Here is a 19,306-nt window from a genome sequence, read left to right as displayed (position 1 = left end):
GTGTCCCTGCAGCAGCAAGCAGCCCAGCCTGGCCATGGTGCTTTGGCTTTGTGTGGGAGAGAGACTGCGTGCATGGGCACCAGGTCTGCTGCCAACTGCATCTTCTGCTGGTGGCTCACTAGGACCTTTCAGCCAAGCAGCACTCTTCCAAATGCTTGGCTAGGAACACTTCAGAGGAATTTTGGCTTCTCTCTTTTTTTTTTTTTTTTTTGAAATTAAGCAATTAAACCAGGAGCTAACTGAACTGAACATTTGGTTTTCCAAGGTAGCACATGAATCATGATTTTAAACATTATTTTAAAGATAGAATTCATTTCTCTCTTGATGACAAATCTATGCAACTGATGTGCAGTTTTGGGTGCAGACACAGGTGCTTATTCAAATAATAGTAATGGACAGAAGATACATACCTTCATTATTCTATGACAGCTGCAGCCAGACTTAACAAAACATTTTTCCACCTAGAATAATAGAAATATTTTCTCCCACTCCAAGGGGTGCTTTTGGCTTTCACAAGTCTGAGAAGCACATCTGATAACGGGTACTGCTGATGACTGCAAAGCATGTGTGAGGAGAAAGACCTGGTCAAGCTGTTTAAAGGGACAAAAGATGTTTGCATGAGCTGGGATTTGTCCTGATGTGGTATTTGTCATTACGCTGGTCCTTTTTCCACTGACCTTGCCACTGAATCAGTACTTTTGCTCAGATGTGCTGCCTAAGTGGCAAGGCAAGAGCTGGCAGTGGTGGCCCTAGCCAGCCCCTGGTGTGGTTAGTCTGTGCCAGAAATCTCTCTACCAGACATGTCAGGGTGACAGCCATGCGGTAATATTTATAGAGATACATACTTTGTGACAAATGACTGCTGCCTCAGAAATGAGAACTGAATAATAAGCAAATCTTCATCTTAAAATAGAAGTTAAGGGGATCACATGGAGAGAGAACCGTAAAGGTAAACCAGAAAATGGTTTCCTGGCTCCAGGAAAAAGGAAGAGGTCCCCCGTGTGAATTCTGGAGAGGTGGAGAGGCAATGGGGGGCAGGCTGGTGGGTGTCACAGCAGCTGGGAACGTCAGGGTGATGCTGCAGACCCCGTCCTCATGCCTGGACTGTGAGCTATGCTGTTTGCAAGGGATACTCAGGCTGAAGTGCACGTGGCCCCATGAGGCTGAACGATGAGTCTGGGATGAGCACGAGGTCTATATTGTTAATATTGGAGGTTAATATTGGATGGACAGTGTAAAAACAGCTGGATCAACACAACACAGCAAAGGCTGTATAACATGAGGAATAAGTCACATACATGCCTCTGCAGCTCTCTCCTCTGTGTTCTTACAGTGTTTGTCTCAGCCGTTATGTTGCACTACCTTTGTGTAAATGGGAGCTATTTTTGTATTGCATGCTCAGATGTGGGTGTTGCTTGGGTGCAACTGAGACAAATTTTCAGCTGTGTCAGTTTGTAACTAGACGTGTAGCTCAGAGATTACCAAGTATTAGGAATGAGCATTAACGTTTGTCAGTTCAGGAGCAGGTTCCACAGGTGGTGAAGATATCTCTCCAGCAGCTGTCACCCTGCAGGCTGCCACTCATTTTAATCTCCCCGGCACCTATATTTCTCAGGCACTTGGCAGCCCCTCGATTTTGCTGCTGACAATTATGTGCTTCAGAAGTCTCATGAAGAAATTTAATAGTTTAGTTACATTACAGGAAGGAATTTCCCATAAATTATACCTCTGAATTTCCTTAATATGTTTTATGCCCCATCTAGGGTGTCAGTCAGAGCGTGTCCCATCTCAGTGCTACGCCAAATTAAAGGGGTCTAATGAAAAGTCCCTTTCTCACGAGCTCCTCTTAGGACCATTCAGAAAAGCTCTCCTGCAAAGTCAGGGAGTTTGCAGAGGTGCAGAGCGGTGATATTTCAAATATGCACAGCCAGGACTTGGACATAATAAGCAACCCTTCTGAACAGCTTTTCAGGCTCTTAACCCCATGTGTGTGTGTACCTGCACCTGTGTTTACCCTGAGGTCCTTCTTCCCTTGAGATGGCTCGCTCACGGTTTATTTTATTTGTGTTTTGCTCATAGCTTTTCATACTTTTTCTTAATCCTGAAAGCTCAAATTCTCTCTTAGTTTTTGCTTTTTCTTGCAACTCACGGGTTCTTTCTAATGCTACAGAGGGCTTCTGCCATCATTTTCTACTCCCTTCCCACTACTTTACAGAGCCCAAACCCAAATCTAAGCACAAATCTGCGCAGTAGTCAACACCCTCCCTCCCTACCTTATCTTGCCCTGCAGTCTCCCACACAGCAGGGTCCCATTCACACAGATGAATAGCAAGCACAATGAAAAAACCTCTTAAATTGGGTGTATTCCCCCTCAGGTGTGTGCAGGGAGGTTGGGACGCTACTTGATGGGAGGACTGGGCATAGGGGAAGAGCCTGGGTTGTCCTGACTCTCACGAACCAAATGTTTGAGCTGGCTGTTGTCTTTAAATGCTTGTATACCTTTTTTTTTATTTTATTATTTCTTCACAATTCCACATGTTCCTTTATATACTCTTTTTCTCTGTAGAACACACACAGAGAATGCACATAGGACATTCTATATTCTTTTTCACATAACTGCAGCCTCTCCTTTTGCAAGGCAAACTGATATAAAACAGACCTCCTAAACTAGTTTAACTGAAGGTACTGATTACCCAGAAGGCATTGTAAAAATTCATGATATACTTTAAAAATTGTCCTAACATCGGAACCTGCGCCTATATTTCCACAGACACAGTGGACCAGATTCATCATGTCAAAGCCTGGGCACTGAAGTCAGAAACATGGACACCACTAACTGCCTGTGCAGGCATTTTGGAGGCACATTTCATCAGGTCCACTGTAGGAGGGATGGACTGGACTCCCCAGGCTGCCACATCTTCCTGCTGACTATAAAACCACCCATGACAGCTACCTCAAACTAGGGCCGCATCTTATCTAAGTCAGTTGATGGAATTTTACCTAGGATGACTAAGAAAAAAAAAAAGGAAACTTAAATTAGAACAAAAAGGGATGTCATAGGGACACTTCCATTTTCTTCAGAGGAAAAAGAAGTAGTTCCTTTACAGAAAGCAAAAATAGTCACCCTAAGAGGGTGATGTAATGTAAGTTGTGCATTTGAAACAGGTCAGATAAGGATGCTCTTTGTATTCTAAGTACATGAGTAAACCTAAACTGCTTGGACAGTGAGACACACTCTATTTTGCAGTGCAGAAATGAGCCACACAATCGTCTTGAAATATCAACATCTCAACAGCAAAATTTATATCAAAATTTACACAAGCAAATACCCCACACTTGAATGACCTCCCCCTGGATACACAGCCAAATCCATTTTAGTACAGAACATTATCATTTATCACATGGGCAAATAGTGCTTGTTTCCATGGCACAAAAAAGAAGCTAAATGGCCAGGTGCTACCAATATTAAATGTAAACAAGACAGAATAGTTAGAGTTTGGTCTTAGAATCAGTAGTAAAACCTCATTAATTTGTACATGACAGAAAGTTATATCTGGGAACTGTTAATGTTTGTTTAACCCAGTACATCGCCATATTGTTTTGAAAACTGCTTCAGAAGATTTTGCCCATTGCTACAATTATTTTGTGGTAATTGGTTTTTGTCCTGAAAGGTAATTTCTGTTCAGGCAACCTCTGTCCCCAGTGCCATGCTGGTTTTGTACAGGAGAGAAAAGGCACAAGTAAAATGTGTATTCATATCTAAAGGAAGGAGCTTAAGCATAACATAGCACTGTTATTTTAAAAGAATTATATTTTTGCATCAGGTGCTCCTTCCCCGTGTGTCTGTATCTGCATGTGTGTTTATGTGTCTCTATACGCACAAATGAGAAGTAGCTACATCGTTTACATTTTTATGGCATAAGCCCTTGATTGAATTTTCATAATGCCAGGAGGGCCCATTTGGAATTCTGATCCTGCTGTGCAAATGCTCTCTAAGACATCTGCCCCAAAGAGCTTATAACTTTAAGCGGATAAAATGTGGCAGGGGAAATAATTAAGGGGAGATAAAGTGACTCTCTGCTGGTAGACAGGAGGGTCGGTCAGCTCTAGGACCAGACAGCTTTCAAGCTCACGCGGCACTGATTTACCCGTGAGTCAGTCACACCAGCTCGGCTTAATGCTGTGCTCCTGGCCAGACTGATCCTCGCTCTTCTGCTGGTAGATGACTTGGCCAAGCCATACCGTGGCATTGTTCCCTCCCCAGAGAAAACCCCCAGTGGCATAAATCAGCCCTGGGTTTCCGTGTGCACACTTGCTAGAAATCACACCCCAGACACAGGTGAAGAGCTGCAGGAGCTAAACCTTCTGCAGTGGTTGTGGCAGGCAGGAATGAGAACAAAGGCTGCAAAGATCTGTGGTTTCCCATTACCCTTCCATTGGCAGATCCAGGTGAAATTCATACCCACCTAATGCTTTCATTTCCTTCCACTGTACAACCCCATGATTTATGTTGCTGTTGCCATCATCCCTGTGATGCTGGCCCAAGATGCCACGGGAATTCAGGAAGGTTTTAAAGAACAGGTTCAACTCTTCACCATAATTTATGGCTAATGCCCGAACTCCTGTTTCAGGCTCTCAGACTAGTGCATGTGTCTTTAAGTTAAGTCATCCTTGCCACTGTTCCTCAGGGTTTGCATATGCAAACTGATGAACAGCCACTGAGGTTAATGTTTGGGTAGGTGGTTTCATGAAGTGGAAATCTGCGGAGGGATCTGTTGGGATATGCTTAATGGCTATTTGCATAGGATTTGTACATGTACCAAAAGAAAGGTTACTGACAGTCATAGTTTTTAAATACAGTGCTTAAATAATGATATGTTTAATTGAGGCTTAGGTTTACTCCTTGGGAATAGAGAGAGTTGATGAATTAGCAGAAGCTTCTTCTCTCCTGCTGCTGCTGCAAGAGCAAAGATCATTTTATACGTCCATCTTTGTGTGGTTACACTTAAACCACATGATCAGCTTACTTTGTGGGTTTGTGGGCTGCTATCCCAAATCAGACACTGGTGTGTGCAGTGCCATTCCTCCTCACAGCTGTGCTGGGCATGTGGAGCCATACCTCCTGCTCCCTGTGGGGTCTGCAGAGGTATCCCAGAGCATGGGCTGCCAGAGAAGAGAGAAAACAGCATTAGAAAAGGAAAAGGGAAGGGGCTCATGTTTATTCGGAGAAGGTTAGAGTCTCAGCAGAGTGGAGACAGGTTTTTCTCCCCTTCCCATTTCACTGTCCCTCAGACACTCCCATTCACGTTTATGGGTCTGGAGTCAGTCCAGGGTACTTGCTGGGGTAGGGTTGGACAGTCTGCTGGGCTCTTTAAGCATCCTAAAAATAGAGATATTACTATTTCCTAAGAGATAGGGGACAAATGAGGTGCATATGTCATACACCTGGTGAGACTCGCCTTGTCCCCTCCTTCATTGGCATGGTGGCTGAGTCCCCGAGTCCCACGTTGCTAACAGGCAGCTGTGGGGGAGAGGCTTGACAACCTGCCACTGTCGTGCTGCTGGCACCAACTGGGTTTCTCCTACGCCTGTGTAAAAAGATTTCTCACTGTTTTCCTTCCCAATGGAAAGTGACTTGGTAGAGACAGGTGGAGAACATGTTTCGCTCTCTGATGTTTCCTGGAGGCTACAGCCTCCTCCCTCTGCTCCTGCTTTCTGGTAGTTAGGCCTCTTAATGGAGATGGGGCTGGTGGATCTGCCCAAGGGGTTAAAACGCTGCCTCCTGCACTTCCAGAGGTGGATCCGTTGCCTTAAACAGGCCAGTGGAAAATCCCCACGGGAGCAGGGCCCCTGCAAACATCCCCAGGGTCAGTCCAAAGATGAGAGCAGAACAAAATGGCCAACGTGGTATATACACACAGTGATATTCCCAAGACTTACCATTTGCTTTACAAGAGTGATTGTTGCTGGTTATGTAAGGAATCATATTATAAGCTACCATTTCTGTTTTAATTATTGCTGGGAATCAGACAACATAGAAACTCTGTACTTACTGAAAAAAAAAGTCAGCCTTGTCCTTTTCTGGTACCTTGCTTCCTCCTGCACGTTTTCACAAGCAGGTTAGAAAGTCTGGATCTGGGCCTTTGTTGAGGATAGAAATATATTTATTTTGAATCTGTATCTCTGTGGTTTACTATGTGAATGTAGTTATGCTCCAGACTTGTGAGAGCATCACAAACATAAGCAGTAAATGACTGTAGTATTATACTTATTTAAGGACTGTTACCCAGTCCTTAGCAGACTGAGTTTACAGGCCTGCCTTTTATTTCTTGAACTTGGTTAACTTAAATCTTCTTGTCCCCCATTGCAAAAGTATTAGAGGTTGTTAGAAGAAATCTCAAGCCTTTTCATTGTAGCAATTCTGACAAATTATGAGAATGTTAAAAATTAAAGCTAAAAGAACATGAAATCCATACGGATGTCAAATCAGAAATTAATAAAATATTAATATGGCTAAACTGTTCTCCCTATCCGTGGTGATGAAAATCTTAAAATATTGGGATTATGTTCTGCTGTTGGACCTGACATTCATGTCAGCTGCTAGCAGTTTCTTGATAGCATTGTTTTAGTCTTTCCCTTTTCTTCCTAGAAGCTGAAGGCCAGAACTGACTGGTGGGGCAGGGGGCAGGCAGGACTCTTGTATACATCTCCTTTTCTCTCTTTTTTTTTTTTTTTTTGTGACTACTACTGAAATTGTAACAGTACCATTTTCAATCAATTAATTTATATATCTGTTCTTCACTGACTGTACAGAAAACAAGATTTGGTTCATCCCCTTGCCAGCTCAGGATGATATCTGCCCAAATCATTCCAGGCAATGATGCTAGTACTGAAGATGTTCGAGGCATTTTGCATTTTAAAAGAGTGCATAGCCTGGATGTAAGAACAAATGAGTGTGCTGAATAATTTTTTTTCTGGAAAATATCAGGTAAAGCTGAAAGGTACTAATGCAGAGCTTCATTTAAAGTTAAAAGCAAAAACTGCTCCTATCATTCCTGCAAAAACAGAGGCAGTTCCTTTTCTACCTCAAACTTCAGAAGAACCAATCTACACAATGTAGATTTTTAAGTAAGGTGCAATTGAGTTAATAAAAACACTTCAATTTATATGAAACATAGGCTTAAAACATGATGTATCATCTTGTTCTTTCTCTCTCTATATATATATATATTTATTTTTTTGCATAGGATACTGTAAACTGAAAAAAAAAAGCAGGTAAGATGCCATGTTCAGCAGATGTTTGCCACATGTAACATCTCTTCAGGCCTGCTTTAGGTGATTTACCCTCTTCACCTAAGGTTCTTATCCACAGTTTGAGAATGGGTAGTGGTCACAGCCATGCTGCACCCTGCAGACATTTTAAAATTTGCCTTGACTAATAGCTAGGGGTGAATGAAAGTCACAGGGGCTATTTCTGCAGAAATGGCTTCCTCCTCCATTTCCTGACAGAACCCTTCCTTCACAGCCCATTTTCTACTCTAACCTGGATAAACACTGTTCTTCCTTTCCCCATCTCTCTTAGCATGCCAGGGATGGTTTCTCATATTCTTTCCTTTCCCTGCTGTGTCTGTTGCTTGCTGTTCTCCCCTAGGTGCTGATGCTGCTGGCACTGAGAGGAGCAATGAATGGGCTCCCCATGCCACAGATGAGTCACTGACTATTCGCCAGTCACTCGGGCACGCGTGTAATGGGAAAAATGGTCTGGTGGTTGCTTAAAGACAAGGCCACACATAGAAGGACTGCACAACCAGAAGGGTCTCATGAAAGCCTTGCAGCAGTGTGGGTTGCCATTGATTAATGAACATTTTGGAGTGAAGAGCAAAAGTAATGAAACTTGAAATATGGGTGTTGAAATACTTGATAGATGAATCACTCTGTTGTCATACTTTTGGGCTCTAAATATTATGCTGATAACAGCTCTGTACTGCTGTTGTCTGGGGTTCCTCAGCTGGTGCCTGCAAGTATTAGACTTGTATTTTCCTGTGAGTCTATTATTTTTTTTTTCCTGTGAAATGGCCCATTTTGCTCATCAGGTACGTTATTACCCAAAGCTGTTCCTTAGAATCATAGAATCATCTAGATTGGGAAAGACCTTCAGGATCATCAAGTCCAACTGTCTGGTGTGATGAAGCAGAGATCCATTGAGTAAAGAAACAGGCAAAGGTCCGTGGACTTGGGCCATTTATGCATCCATCCACTTATCACAGAACCACAGAATGATTTGGGTTGGAAGGGACCTTAAAGACCATCCAGTCCCAACCCCCTGCCATGGGCAGGGACACCTCCCACCAGACCAGGCTGCCCAAAGCCCCATCCAGCCTGGCCTTGAGCACCTCCAGGGATGGGGCATCCACAGCTTCTCTGGGCAACCTGTGCCAGGGCCCTACCACTCTCATAGTAAAGAACTTCTTCCTAATGTCTGATCTAAACCAAATCTAAATCCTAATCTAAGCAGTCTTGTATTATTGCACCATTAATCTTCAAGAGATCTCTGAAGGCACTGAATAGGGTCTTGTTGTGTAAGCTCCCCTCTTAGCCGCCTCTGGAGAGTAATACATCCCACTCTGTACTATATAAAAGTAACCCATCTACATTTGGGTCTGTGTCTGATTGCTTACCTTTTATGGCCAACGTTGAGAAACAGGCACTCTAGGTCATGATTCATCTTGTCTAAATGCAGGCATCAAGAATAATTAGGTGAATCACACTCTAAAACTGCTCATTTCTCTCCTCTATAGTGGAAAATTATAAATGGAGGCCAAGGTGATTAGCTTATATATAGACACCTATCTTGTCAAGGTCTCCAGGGATGTGAGACGAACCCTCCTGCAGGTCTAAGACTGGTGTGATGAATTGCCCTCTGGAGCATCTTACCCCTCTTCTTTGATTAGAAAAGAAGTCATAGAATAGTAGAATCATTCCAACCTTAATGATTCTATGATTCTATGATTTAGGTTGAAAAAACCTCTAATATCATCTACTCTGACCTTTAACCTAGTAATGAAAGTCAAAGGCAGGCACCTAGCTTAGATGGGACACTTAATGTCTGAGTTACTAAAATTAAATTAAATTAATCCTATCCTGAATGTGAATCTGCTACTAATAAGCAACTTTTTTTTTTTTTTTTAATTTTTATGTTTTGCTGAAACTGTTGGCCATTCTATGATTTTAGGATTCTCCGAAAGAAACACCAAGAATTCAAGAAATAAATCCAGTGAAATATTTGATGATTTTTTTTTTTTCTGTAGAGTTTTATTTAAAGTTTTATTTTACATTTGAAGTGTTTTTTGTTTGTTTGTTTGGTTGGTTGGTTGGTTGGTTTTGATGACAATAAATGTGTAAATCTAAAACACAGAGTGGATAAATTCTGTTCTGGCATCAGCAAAGTTAAGTTGTGTGCTGTGACGGCAGAGAGATGGTTATGGGCAGCTTTGGACCTTTCCTCCATAGCTTTTTATGGCATGCCTTTTATGGCATCAGTCTCTTCTATTTCAGGTTCTTGTGTGTCCAAAACTTGAGGAGTGAGAGGATCGCCTGCTGGAAGTTGTCTCCTGTCACTACATAGAGCAGTAAGTTTCCAAACGTATTTAGTGCTGCTAAAGGTTTAGCTAGAATGAGCATAAAAAGGATCGTGTTCTTGAAGTGGCAGCTAGCTGCTTGTACTCGGAGCTCGATCCGAATCCCCCGAAAGATGTGGAAGGGGAGGAAACACACGTAGAAGACCACCAAGAGGACGATGGCGAGTCTGCGAGCCTTCTGTTTGTAGCAAGTCTGTGTGTGGGGCCCCGTAGCCAAGGTGTAAATAATGAGCACATAGCACAGAGTCACTGTCAGCAGGGGCAAGAAGAAACCAAACACTGTCAGCAGCCAGTTATACCACCGACTAGTGTCAAAGTCCTCAGCAGAAGACAGGTCTGGGCAGATGGTCCTGTTCTCCGTGTGCTTCGTGGCAATCAAGATGCCCAAGGGGCTGATGGCTGCCAGGGAAATCATCCAAACTACTATGCAGGTCACCACTGCCCACCTCCGTTTTTGAACAAAAACGCATCTAATTGGGTGGACGACTACAAAAAAGCGGAAGATGCTGAAGCAGCTAAGGAAGATAATACCACTGTACATGTTGAAGTAGAAACCAAAGTGAATAAACTTGCACATGAAGTCTCCAAAAATCCAGTTATTTCCATTAGCAGAGTAGTGTATAAAGAAAGGAAGAGTAGCTACATACAGTAGGTCAGTGATAGCCAGGTTTAGCATAATGATGGTGCTGCTTTTCCAGGGCCTCATCTTGACAAAATAAACAAAAATGGCCACAATGTTCCCTGGGAAGCACACCAGGAAGATTAGGCTGTAAAGGACAGAGAGGTACGATTTCACCTGTAAGAAATCTTCATCCTTGCAACTTTTCAAAGGGTCTGCGTGGCCTGGCAGAGCAGTAAAATTGTCTGTGCCTTCAGGTGCCATGTTTGAAGAAATCCTCGTAAAGCTTTACAAAATCAGACATTCAATTTTAACTGATTTGTTAGGACAAATGAATTCAATTAAATCTTCTGTTGTTGGAGCAAATGTCATATGTTAAACAAAGTATAATAGGGGGAAAGAACAAGGATATGTTAACATACACAGCTTTTACCTAGATCCCCCCACTCCAAATTTAATTTCCCCCTCCTCCCCCTCCACCCCTCCTTTAATTTTGATGATGATTAATTTTACCTTTGCTTTATCTAATCTCCTGCAAGGAAGGTGACAACTGAAGATGCTGCTTATCCACAAACCTACAAGAGCAGAAAGAAGACTTTTAGGAAATTAGAGAAAGTTTGGGCTTGTTAGTGGTATAGTGGCGTAAAACTGACTTTAATGACTAAAAAGTATTTCTCAAAGAGCACTAGAAAGGTGGAAAGCGCAGATACTGACTAAAGGCATTGCTCTTGCCTCCCATTTCATGTGAATTGCAACTAGATAGACTTGTCTCTGAAATGGTTTCTGATCTGCCATGGCCAATTTGGATCTCTCCACAGTGAGTTCAGGACATAACCTCTCTGGGTACTGTTTTAACCTGAGGGAATGGTAACCAAGGATGAAATTATCTCATCTAACTTCAGACTTGTAAAAGTTAGACATTTAAACTGGAGCCAGTCATCCTAAGCCCCCCTTTATCATCGAGAGAGAGATCTAGGTTCCTCCAGGGCATAATATATCTTCCCATAAGAGAAGTTTCTAAGATAAATGATTTACTCTTTTGGTATACATATTTGTCTCCATTGATGACAAAAGCAGCCCAAGGAGATGGAATTGGATGTCTAGCCTTTACATATCTCAAGTGAGGCAAAAGCGTGGGTCTTCAGCGTCTCAGGTGAGAACCACTCCTACAGAACCTGAACTAGTCCATCTGAGAAAACAGTTTTAAGTGGCTTAATAAAGTGCAAGACACGGTACTGTCAAGCCCAAATTCCCCTCTCTTGTCTCAGAAAGACAGCCTTTATGTTAAATCAGTATTACACTGAACAACCAAGATGAAGACATTGCATTTAAAAAACTAATTTTAAAAAATCAGAATTGTACCTTATTGCTCTCCTGGAAGTCCTCTGTATAGAATTAGTTTTTGACGTGATTCATTTAGCAACATTTAGCGTATTGCCTCTATGGCAGTTTCTGCATTATCCCAAAGACTGATAGAACATACAGATTTTCTCTGACAAAGCTAGTCATTAAGGCTGTAGCACAACAGGAACGATCTCATCCTAACCAGTCAGAAAGATGGATATCATTTTGTTATTCAGGACCACTGCTGGGAGAAATTTGAACAGTGTCCCCATAACTTAGTTAACAGAGTAATACTTTTTAACACAAACATTAGCTCAGGTATAGCAGCTTTGCTATAAGATGTATTTGGCAAAAGCTGAGGCTTGCTCTACACAAATTCAGATTAATGTTCAGACAAAAGCTAGGGATATACACATTTTATCTCTTTTCTGCTGCTTGGTGACACCACTGTCACCCACATTTATATCTTTAACTGATATATTTTAAATAAAGCTAGACAAAATCTTCTATAATATTTGATTCATCCCCAGTTTAGTTTCCTTGTACTGCTGATCTGTTCTTCTCTGCAACCTTGAACCCTCCAAACTGAAAATGGAGAAATATTGCTTACCTGAAAACCTGCAATTCTGCTTCTTTCTTTCATTGCTGTGAGCAAAGAGCACTACAAATGAAATGTATTTATGTCTTCCTTACAGTGAAACAGGACTTAGTATTGCTTTGCAATCATATACACTCGCTCCCTGGCAGACCGAGACTCCGTGTGGCAGTAAATTAGGAGAATGGTATAAAACATCAGCCACTGGCTTAGATATCAGCTTTTAGACCTGGGTGGTTGCAGGAGATATCTTTTGCCCTCTGTCCCTCATGCTGTCTTGCCTTCTGAGGACAGATCACACTTTTCTGGCAGCAGTTCTGTGTGCTGAGGTAGCCCTGTAGTATTCAAATAGCAGCAGATCACATTTAAATTAGCGTGTATGCATGCGTCCATGTGTTTGTAAATGAGAAAATTAAATTTATTCTCTGGTTCCTGTGAAGCGAAACCTGATCACCAAACTGAATAAGGCGTGTTGCCATTTCAAGGTTAGGTGAAAAATATTATGACTTACTGTTTCTGCATTAAAAACAAATGTCTAACAAAGTCTAATTTTCACCTCATGCAAGAAATGAAGTTTTGGCATGATGTGCTTTTCAGGAACTGTGTCATACTTTCTGCTTGTTTTTGGTGAATAGATTATACACAGTTAATGCTGACCAGTTACTACTGAGATGGCTGAAGTTGCAAACTTATTTTCTTTTGAGCCTTTGCTTCATGATTCTCAAGAGCTACAATCATCCATGTTTCTTGAACCAAAAGACTCTTCTTGAATAAAAATCTCATTACCAACCTTAGCTTGAGGAACAAGATCAAAAGAGATTATTAAAAAAAAAAAAAAAAAAAAAGACAAAAAGAAAAGAAAAATCGTAGTATCTTGCATTTTGAAACTGTAGGTTTCAATCCCTGTTCTTGCAGCCTGGTACTTACAAAAAGGCTCCAGCTGCCCATCCTTGTGCAGCCTGGTAGCCCTGGTACATCTCATAGGTCCTACTCAATGATGAGGTGTGTGATCCAGATTTCACCTCTAAAGAGTAGGCTTGTTAGTGCAGTTATGGAGAACCATATAGATAAGAATATTTTTAGGAAGGCCATCTTGACTCTCTCGTGTGCCTGCACCATCAGCCTGAGTTGGGAGAATATTATTTGTTTTGCTAGTCATATTGTAGGGAAAGAGCAGTAGTGAGCACAATTAAGACTGGAGCAGCAGTCTGACAACTAGAACATTATCTATCTGTTACTATTATTCTGTTCTCATTTGACCAAGCTTTTCTCTAGGTCAATGCCTAGAGTGCTTTAAAAAAATGTCTGAAGTTTCTCCATAACTGTAAAATACATTGTCATGTACCAGCTCGGGGATCAGCAACTGTTTAAATAGCTATTACCCTGTTCCTAGACACTGCATGTGTCATTAGAAATCATTGGTATGAGGCTGTGGCCTAATAAGCACAGAGGGAGCTAATTATAGCTAGGGATCATTTAATGTGTCCATACTTAATCCATTATACCCCCGTGCAGCAGGGGCTGGTATTTATCCCACCTTGGTGGTGGCGGTGGACATGAAACGGAAGTGGGCTTTCCCAGCACCATGGCCATAACTGCCAGGGATCCAGGGCTATGGGGTTTTGAACAGGCTCTGGGGTCACCTCCATGGGTGGGAAAAGAGAAAAAAAAACTCTATTTTCAGACCAGCTCCAAGAAAGGGGCACTACTGCGAGGTCATTCAGAGCAGCTCTGCATGGAGACCAAGCTGTGCACTTTAGCCTACCCAAATCTTGTCTCATTCATGCCTAAAGGGACTGTGTTGCCTCCTACCTGCCCCAGACCTCGCTTGACCCTTCCCCAGAGCTTCATCTTCTCCTCCCTGAGCATGGACCTTTGGAAACATTGGCTTGATTTGCAGCCGTTGATTGGGCCAGGCCCTTGTGTCAGGCACTTGGGAAGCTTTGTACAAACGAACAATTCACATCCACTTGTGAATGTCTGAACATCACTTGCCTGGCGTTGTGCAGGATCTCTGTGAATGAAGGCTGACACTCCAACGTGACTTTCTGCTCTTCAGCCTGGGGTCTTTCTTCCTTACCAGTAGTCTCCCCACCTCATTTTCGTGGATCTTTTAAGTCTGTCTATAGGTAGACCAGTCTGATTCTTACCAAAAGCAGGGACCTTTTCATGCTTTAAGGCTATCCTTGCCCAGCTCCCCTCTCCATGCAGCGGAGAGAAACTACATCCTGTAGTTTCACAGCTGGCTTCAGTGGCCCTAATTTCAGGCTGCTGTCAAAAGCATTGGCAGCACTACCTCTCTCCTCTCGTCTTAAAAAAAAAAAATAAAAAATTCAGTGGTGCAATCATGGGATGTGTTGGCTCAGTGAGCTGAGGGAAAACAAACCAGTTTTCTTATTCCTGGGTTCTCTTTCTGGTGCGCTGGTGAGTGGCTGTGGCTTCTCCTGTGAATGCTTTGGCTCCAGCAATGGGGACTGGCCAGGGGCAAGAGGAGGACAGCAGGAGCAGACCAGCTAGTGCTGGCAGTGAGGTTGCGTGGAGGGTCAATTTGTCAGATGTGCTGCCATTTTCCCAAACTTGATGACCATTGAAAAGAATTGCAAAGACCAGCCAACAGCAACAAGGAAGCTATTTGCACCTTCCCTGAAACAACCATTACAAAATCCTGCAGAGTTTACATGCGTATATAACTGTTGCCCTTGGTCACTGTATAGAAAGGAAACAGGCATGATTTGGTAGCAGGATTATTAAGTAGATATTTCCTCCTAAAACATTACAGTATAGGCTGGGTCAGCTATCAGAGAGAGTACAACACATGTTGTATTTTTCCTTCTGTGATGGCAGGGTAAAGAGGACACACAGGGCAAGAGATGAGTTCGAGTACCGGGAGCACACAGTCTGCTTCAAAAACTTGCGGTCTAGAATACAGAAGTGGAGAACAAAGTCCAATGCCTTTATTTTGCTTTGTTCTGTTAAATCACACGTGGCTGGTTGCAAACAATGACTCTTTGCTCTGCATGGGCTGGCTGTTAGCTTCTGCAGGCATTGGGGCAGAAGAGGTCATAGCAGGGCTTTTTGTGATATCTCAACATCACTGCTGGACTTGGCTGTAATTAGGACTTGCAGGTGTGAGGGCTGGCAAGCTGCTCCTTCACCTCAGGGGCCATTCCCATCTCAAAAAAATCTGATCTAAAATCAATGGGTGTAAGTGAAAGGCTCCTGACGGTGACCCTGGGCTTTGGGTCAGACCTTCAGACGTGGCAGCACACGGTGTGGCGCAGTGGGAATAGCAAGGATAACTCTGATTAATTGCAGTGTAGGAAAATAGACAGTTTGTTGGGCAAGTGCTAGGCTCCGGAGCGTTATGAGCTTTCATTATACATTTTACTTTTGGTTCAGCAAATGTATAATCTTTCCACGGGCTATTTCCCTTAGCAGAGACGCATATGTTTGGCTGATCTTACTCTGTATGTGATTGAACACCTAATTACAGTTGGTATCAGACCACCATCAAGAGATGCTCAATTCTGTTGAGAATGATACTGTGCATCTTCATCACACAGGAAAACCAACTCCAGCTCTCCCTTCACATTTCTCCCCTGAGACAGACTGGTAAGGGCAGCATTTTTTAATCCCTAAATGCATGTTAAGTCTAAATTAATCACTTCTAAATGCTGCCATCCAATTATGTAGGTAATAGAGACTGCTAATGAAAACTTCTGGAAAAGAATATTTTACCTTCAGAAAATTGCATGTATAATCTGGAATATAAGCAGTGCTGCCACATCAGCAGAACAGAAGTAGCTCAATACCGTTCCAAAAATAGCCTATATGGATCTGAGGCACAATTTTATGGCTAACACTAGTCCTTGAAGTGAATTGGTACTCATTGACTACAGGGCACAGAAGAACACAAAATCCACTGAAGCCCTTAGATGAGCACTGAACTTTCAGGCGATGAGTTGAGCCATGGGGAGCGGAGAGAAGAAAGGCAATGGGACAATTTGCTTGCTTAAAGCCAGCATATGTGCTCAGGTACCTTGGTACAGCTTGGGCAAGACCATAAACTGGTGAATAAAAAATGCTGCGGGAGCACCCAGCTATGAAGCAGTCTTACATAGCAGCTGTGCTGGGTAAAGTTTTCCCAGCAGACATTAAAACACAAACTAAATTCATCGAAGACGTGTCAAGGGTTGTAATTGTTTTAGGTAATGGGGCATTTCCTGAAAATGACCCAGCTTAGCTGCTCTGAAAACAGAGAGGACCGATTTGCTGCCTTGTTATTCTGGTTTTTAATTCAAAGACAGAGCAGTCTATAAACTCTTATGATATGAGATGTGCATATTTGACTTCCAGTGACATGTCAGTACAGGATTCAGCAAAGGGTGCTAGCAATGTGGCCTCCAGTGTCCAAGCAAGTTTGTAGTCATTGAAGATATATTCTCTTGCCATTGCTGCTGTAATTTGTTTGCAGGGTGCTATGGCAAGTGAAGGGAAGTCTGCCCTTTGCTTTATGCCACTCTAATAAAACTTTGTCTTCAGATGACTTGCACCATCACAGCCATCTACATGTGAATTTAATGTATACAGAAATCAGTTTTGCAATTAGCCAGGTGCTCATCCCTCAGCTAACACAAGCCCTTAGCTGTGCAGAAGACCCCTGCATTACCGTGTTCCCATGCTGGTCTCTGCAGCCCTGCTACCAACATACCTCAGCTTGCTCCTTCCTGCACCCACCACCTCTCTGGAGATAACATTTGATCGTGTTCTTTGGATTTCTGGTTGCGATGGCTTCTCAGACCACCACTGTACCAGTTAGAGCAAGGCAACCCAAAGCTGCTGAAGATGCTTACCTTCTCGGAGCATTCTGTTGTCCCTAAGGCTGATAAACCAAGTTTCAGGGACTTTCTTGCCCTCAGCCCACCATGGACCACACCATGTGCACCCTCACATGCCATTTCTGAAGGCAGCTCCCTTTGTTCCCCTGCTTTCAGGGTGCTCTGCTGGTGTCCCCCTGAGAGTCACTCAACAAGAATCTGCCCTGCCTTTGGAAGAGTCTCGTGCTCTTTAAATGATGCTTACGTGCTAAGCATTATTATCCTTGAGCAAATAAATGGCTCTCCAATAATTCAGGCCGGGTGGAGGCGTGGATTGTTGAAATAGCCTTCGAGGAGATAATTCCTACAAGCTGAGCCTGTGGAATTAATGCTTTCACTTCTTCATTTTTATTTTAAATCTAGCCTTTTTCCTCTGACTCTTTTGGGTTCATCTAAATCAAATAAACAAAAGGGATATACTTTTCTTTCTTTCTTTCTTTCTTTCTTTCTTTTTTTTCTGCAGAAGCTTTCTCTTGCTTTGCCTTTCCATGCTAGCTTTCACCCAGAGCTTTGGGGCCAATCCTGGGCTTTGGTCAGATCTCCTACTCCTACACTTGAGATTTGCAGGACTTGAACAAACAAAGCACCAGGCTTATCTGCCATGCCTGGTCAGCTGGAGATCTCTGCCGTAAGCCGATGTATTCTGTTTGTCTCCATCAGGGAAAAAGTTTCAGCTAAAACACCAGCACTTCAGCATGTGAGTGTCATTCTGTCCTTTTGAAGACAAGAACGGTGGACCAGCTGTGCTGGTTTACATAGGCCAAATGGAAAAACCGTGGAGCACAGGAAAATCAGAGTCATGTAACTCAGAAAGTTACACTTTGCTGCCAGTCTGCGGTGGGACTGGCTCCTGCTGGAGCAGAATCTTTGAAAGAAAGTAGCTAGCAAATAGATGAGGGTGTGCCCCTTGCTCTCTCAGCCCAAGCAGAGAGTTGGCAGAAAACAGTTCCCCCGCCTACCTTCACGAGCAAGCTCTGTGTGTACTCCATGGTACAGAATAATTATGCAGTGTATTTTTGTCATTGCTCTCAAAGCTGGCACTGCCTATTATAAATACTGTGAAGGTACCTATTAATGTTTGCCATAGTAGGGAGACAGCGAAGAAATCACAGCACCATATGACAGATTTCACTTCTCAGGAGAAGTAAGAAAATAGAAAATAAAAGACAATTAGAAGAAGCTCTGTGTGCTTGACCCTAACTTTTTTTCTTTCTTTTCTCTTTCTTTTTCAAAAGGCACTGTTTGATTGTTGTCATTAAAATGAATGATATAATATGCTGAAGGATATCAAAAAAATCGTGCCCTGCATATTCAGGCTGCTCGGGGTCAGGGGAAGTGTTGTAGCTGCTATACTGCATTTTCCTAACATACAATCCTCCTGCTGCATGTTGGCATGACTGATGGCCTGCTAGAACCTGACGAGGGAATTGCTAACGGGGCCTTTGCATCAGATTTTGCACATAATTTTCTAAGGAGGTGTAAGCTGGTGTATTGCCACCATCTTTGGAGCCAAGTTAATTCACATCAGCAGAGCATCTGGCCCTGTAATCCACTGGCTTTCATGGCTCTGTCAGTGCAGCAAGCCAAGCGCAGACACCTCCCCTCTGCAGGATTATCTTGGTGCGTGCAGCGAGTTGCCTGTCTCTCCTGAAATCCTGTGTCCCGATTCAAAGGGGTTTTGCCTGCTGGCATTGCAGGACGTGGGGTGGAAGGAAACTCCTCAGGAGCCTGTCTGCTGCCCCAGATAAGGTCGTATCCTTGGCAGTCCCATCAGATGTTTTTTCCAACCTCTTCTCAAATCTTCTCTCTACCAAACCACTCCTGTGCCCACAGCACATGTTGCCTCATGTTTGACATCTTCCCAAGCTAGTCCCAGCTGGGGGCATTCTGCTCTTTGGCTACAATTATGAAGGTTTCTGTCTTCTTTCCTCCAGTGCTGCTTCTTCTACATTGAACAAATCCCAGTCCCACAAACTTTTCCTTTTTGTTGGCTTTGCTTTGAACCTCTGTCCACCCCATCCCCTCCCTTCTTGAAGTGCAGAGTCAGACCATGTGCACCACCACACAAGACACGTTACCAAAGCAGAAGGGTTACTCAATAAGGGTTACTTATTTCCACATCCCACTCTGCTGTTTGCCCTTTTCACAGCATATTTGACTCATATTCAGCTTGTGATCTGCATAGACCTTCGATTCTTTACCGCAGTACTGCTGCCTAAGCAGATAGTCCTGA

At 43.0% G+C, this 19,306-nt stretch overlaps 1 protein-coding gene across 1 annotated transcript; it reads right to left on the bottom strand.

Annotated features, from left to right (window-relative positions):
- Window positions 1–9,546: 9,546 nt before the first annotated feature.
- Window positions 9,547–11,572, bottom strand: LOC106031952 (2-oxoglutarate receptor 1-like). The gene has a single exon (XM_048072661.2). The coding sequence runs from the start codon at window positions 10,519–10,521 to the stop codon at window positions 9,547–9,549; it is 975 nt and encodes a 324-aa protein (XP_047928618.2). The 5' UTR covers window positions 10,522–11,572.
- Between the last annotated feature and the right edge of the window lie 7,734 nt (window positions 11,573–19,306).

The sequence above is a fragment of the Anser cygnoides genome, chromosome 1 (genome assembly GCF_040182565.1).
Source record: "Anser cygnoides isolate HZ-2024a breed goose chromosome 1, Taihu_goose_T2T_genome, whole genome shotgun sequence".
NCBI lineage: Eukaryota > Metazoa > Chordata > Aves > Anseriformes > Anatidae > Anser > Anser cygnoides.
Note: the sequence above shows the minus strand (reverse complement) of the source record. Positions and strands in the feature narration are given on the sequence as shown.

What these genes read in the sequence shown, in the direction of transcription:
- LOC106031952 (XM_048072661.2), bottom strand. Translation starts at nt 10,521, where the DNA reads ATGGCACCTGAAGGCACAGACAATTTTACTGCTCTGCCAGGCCACGCA.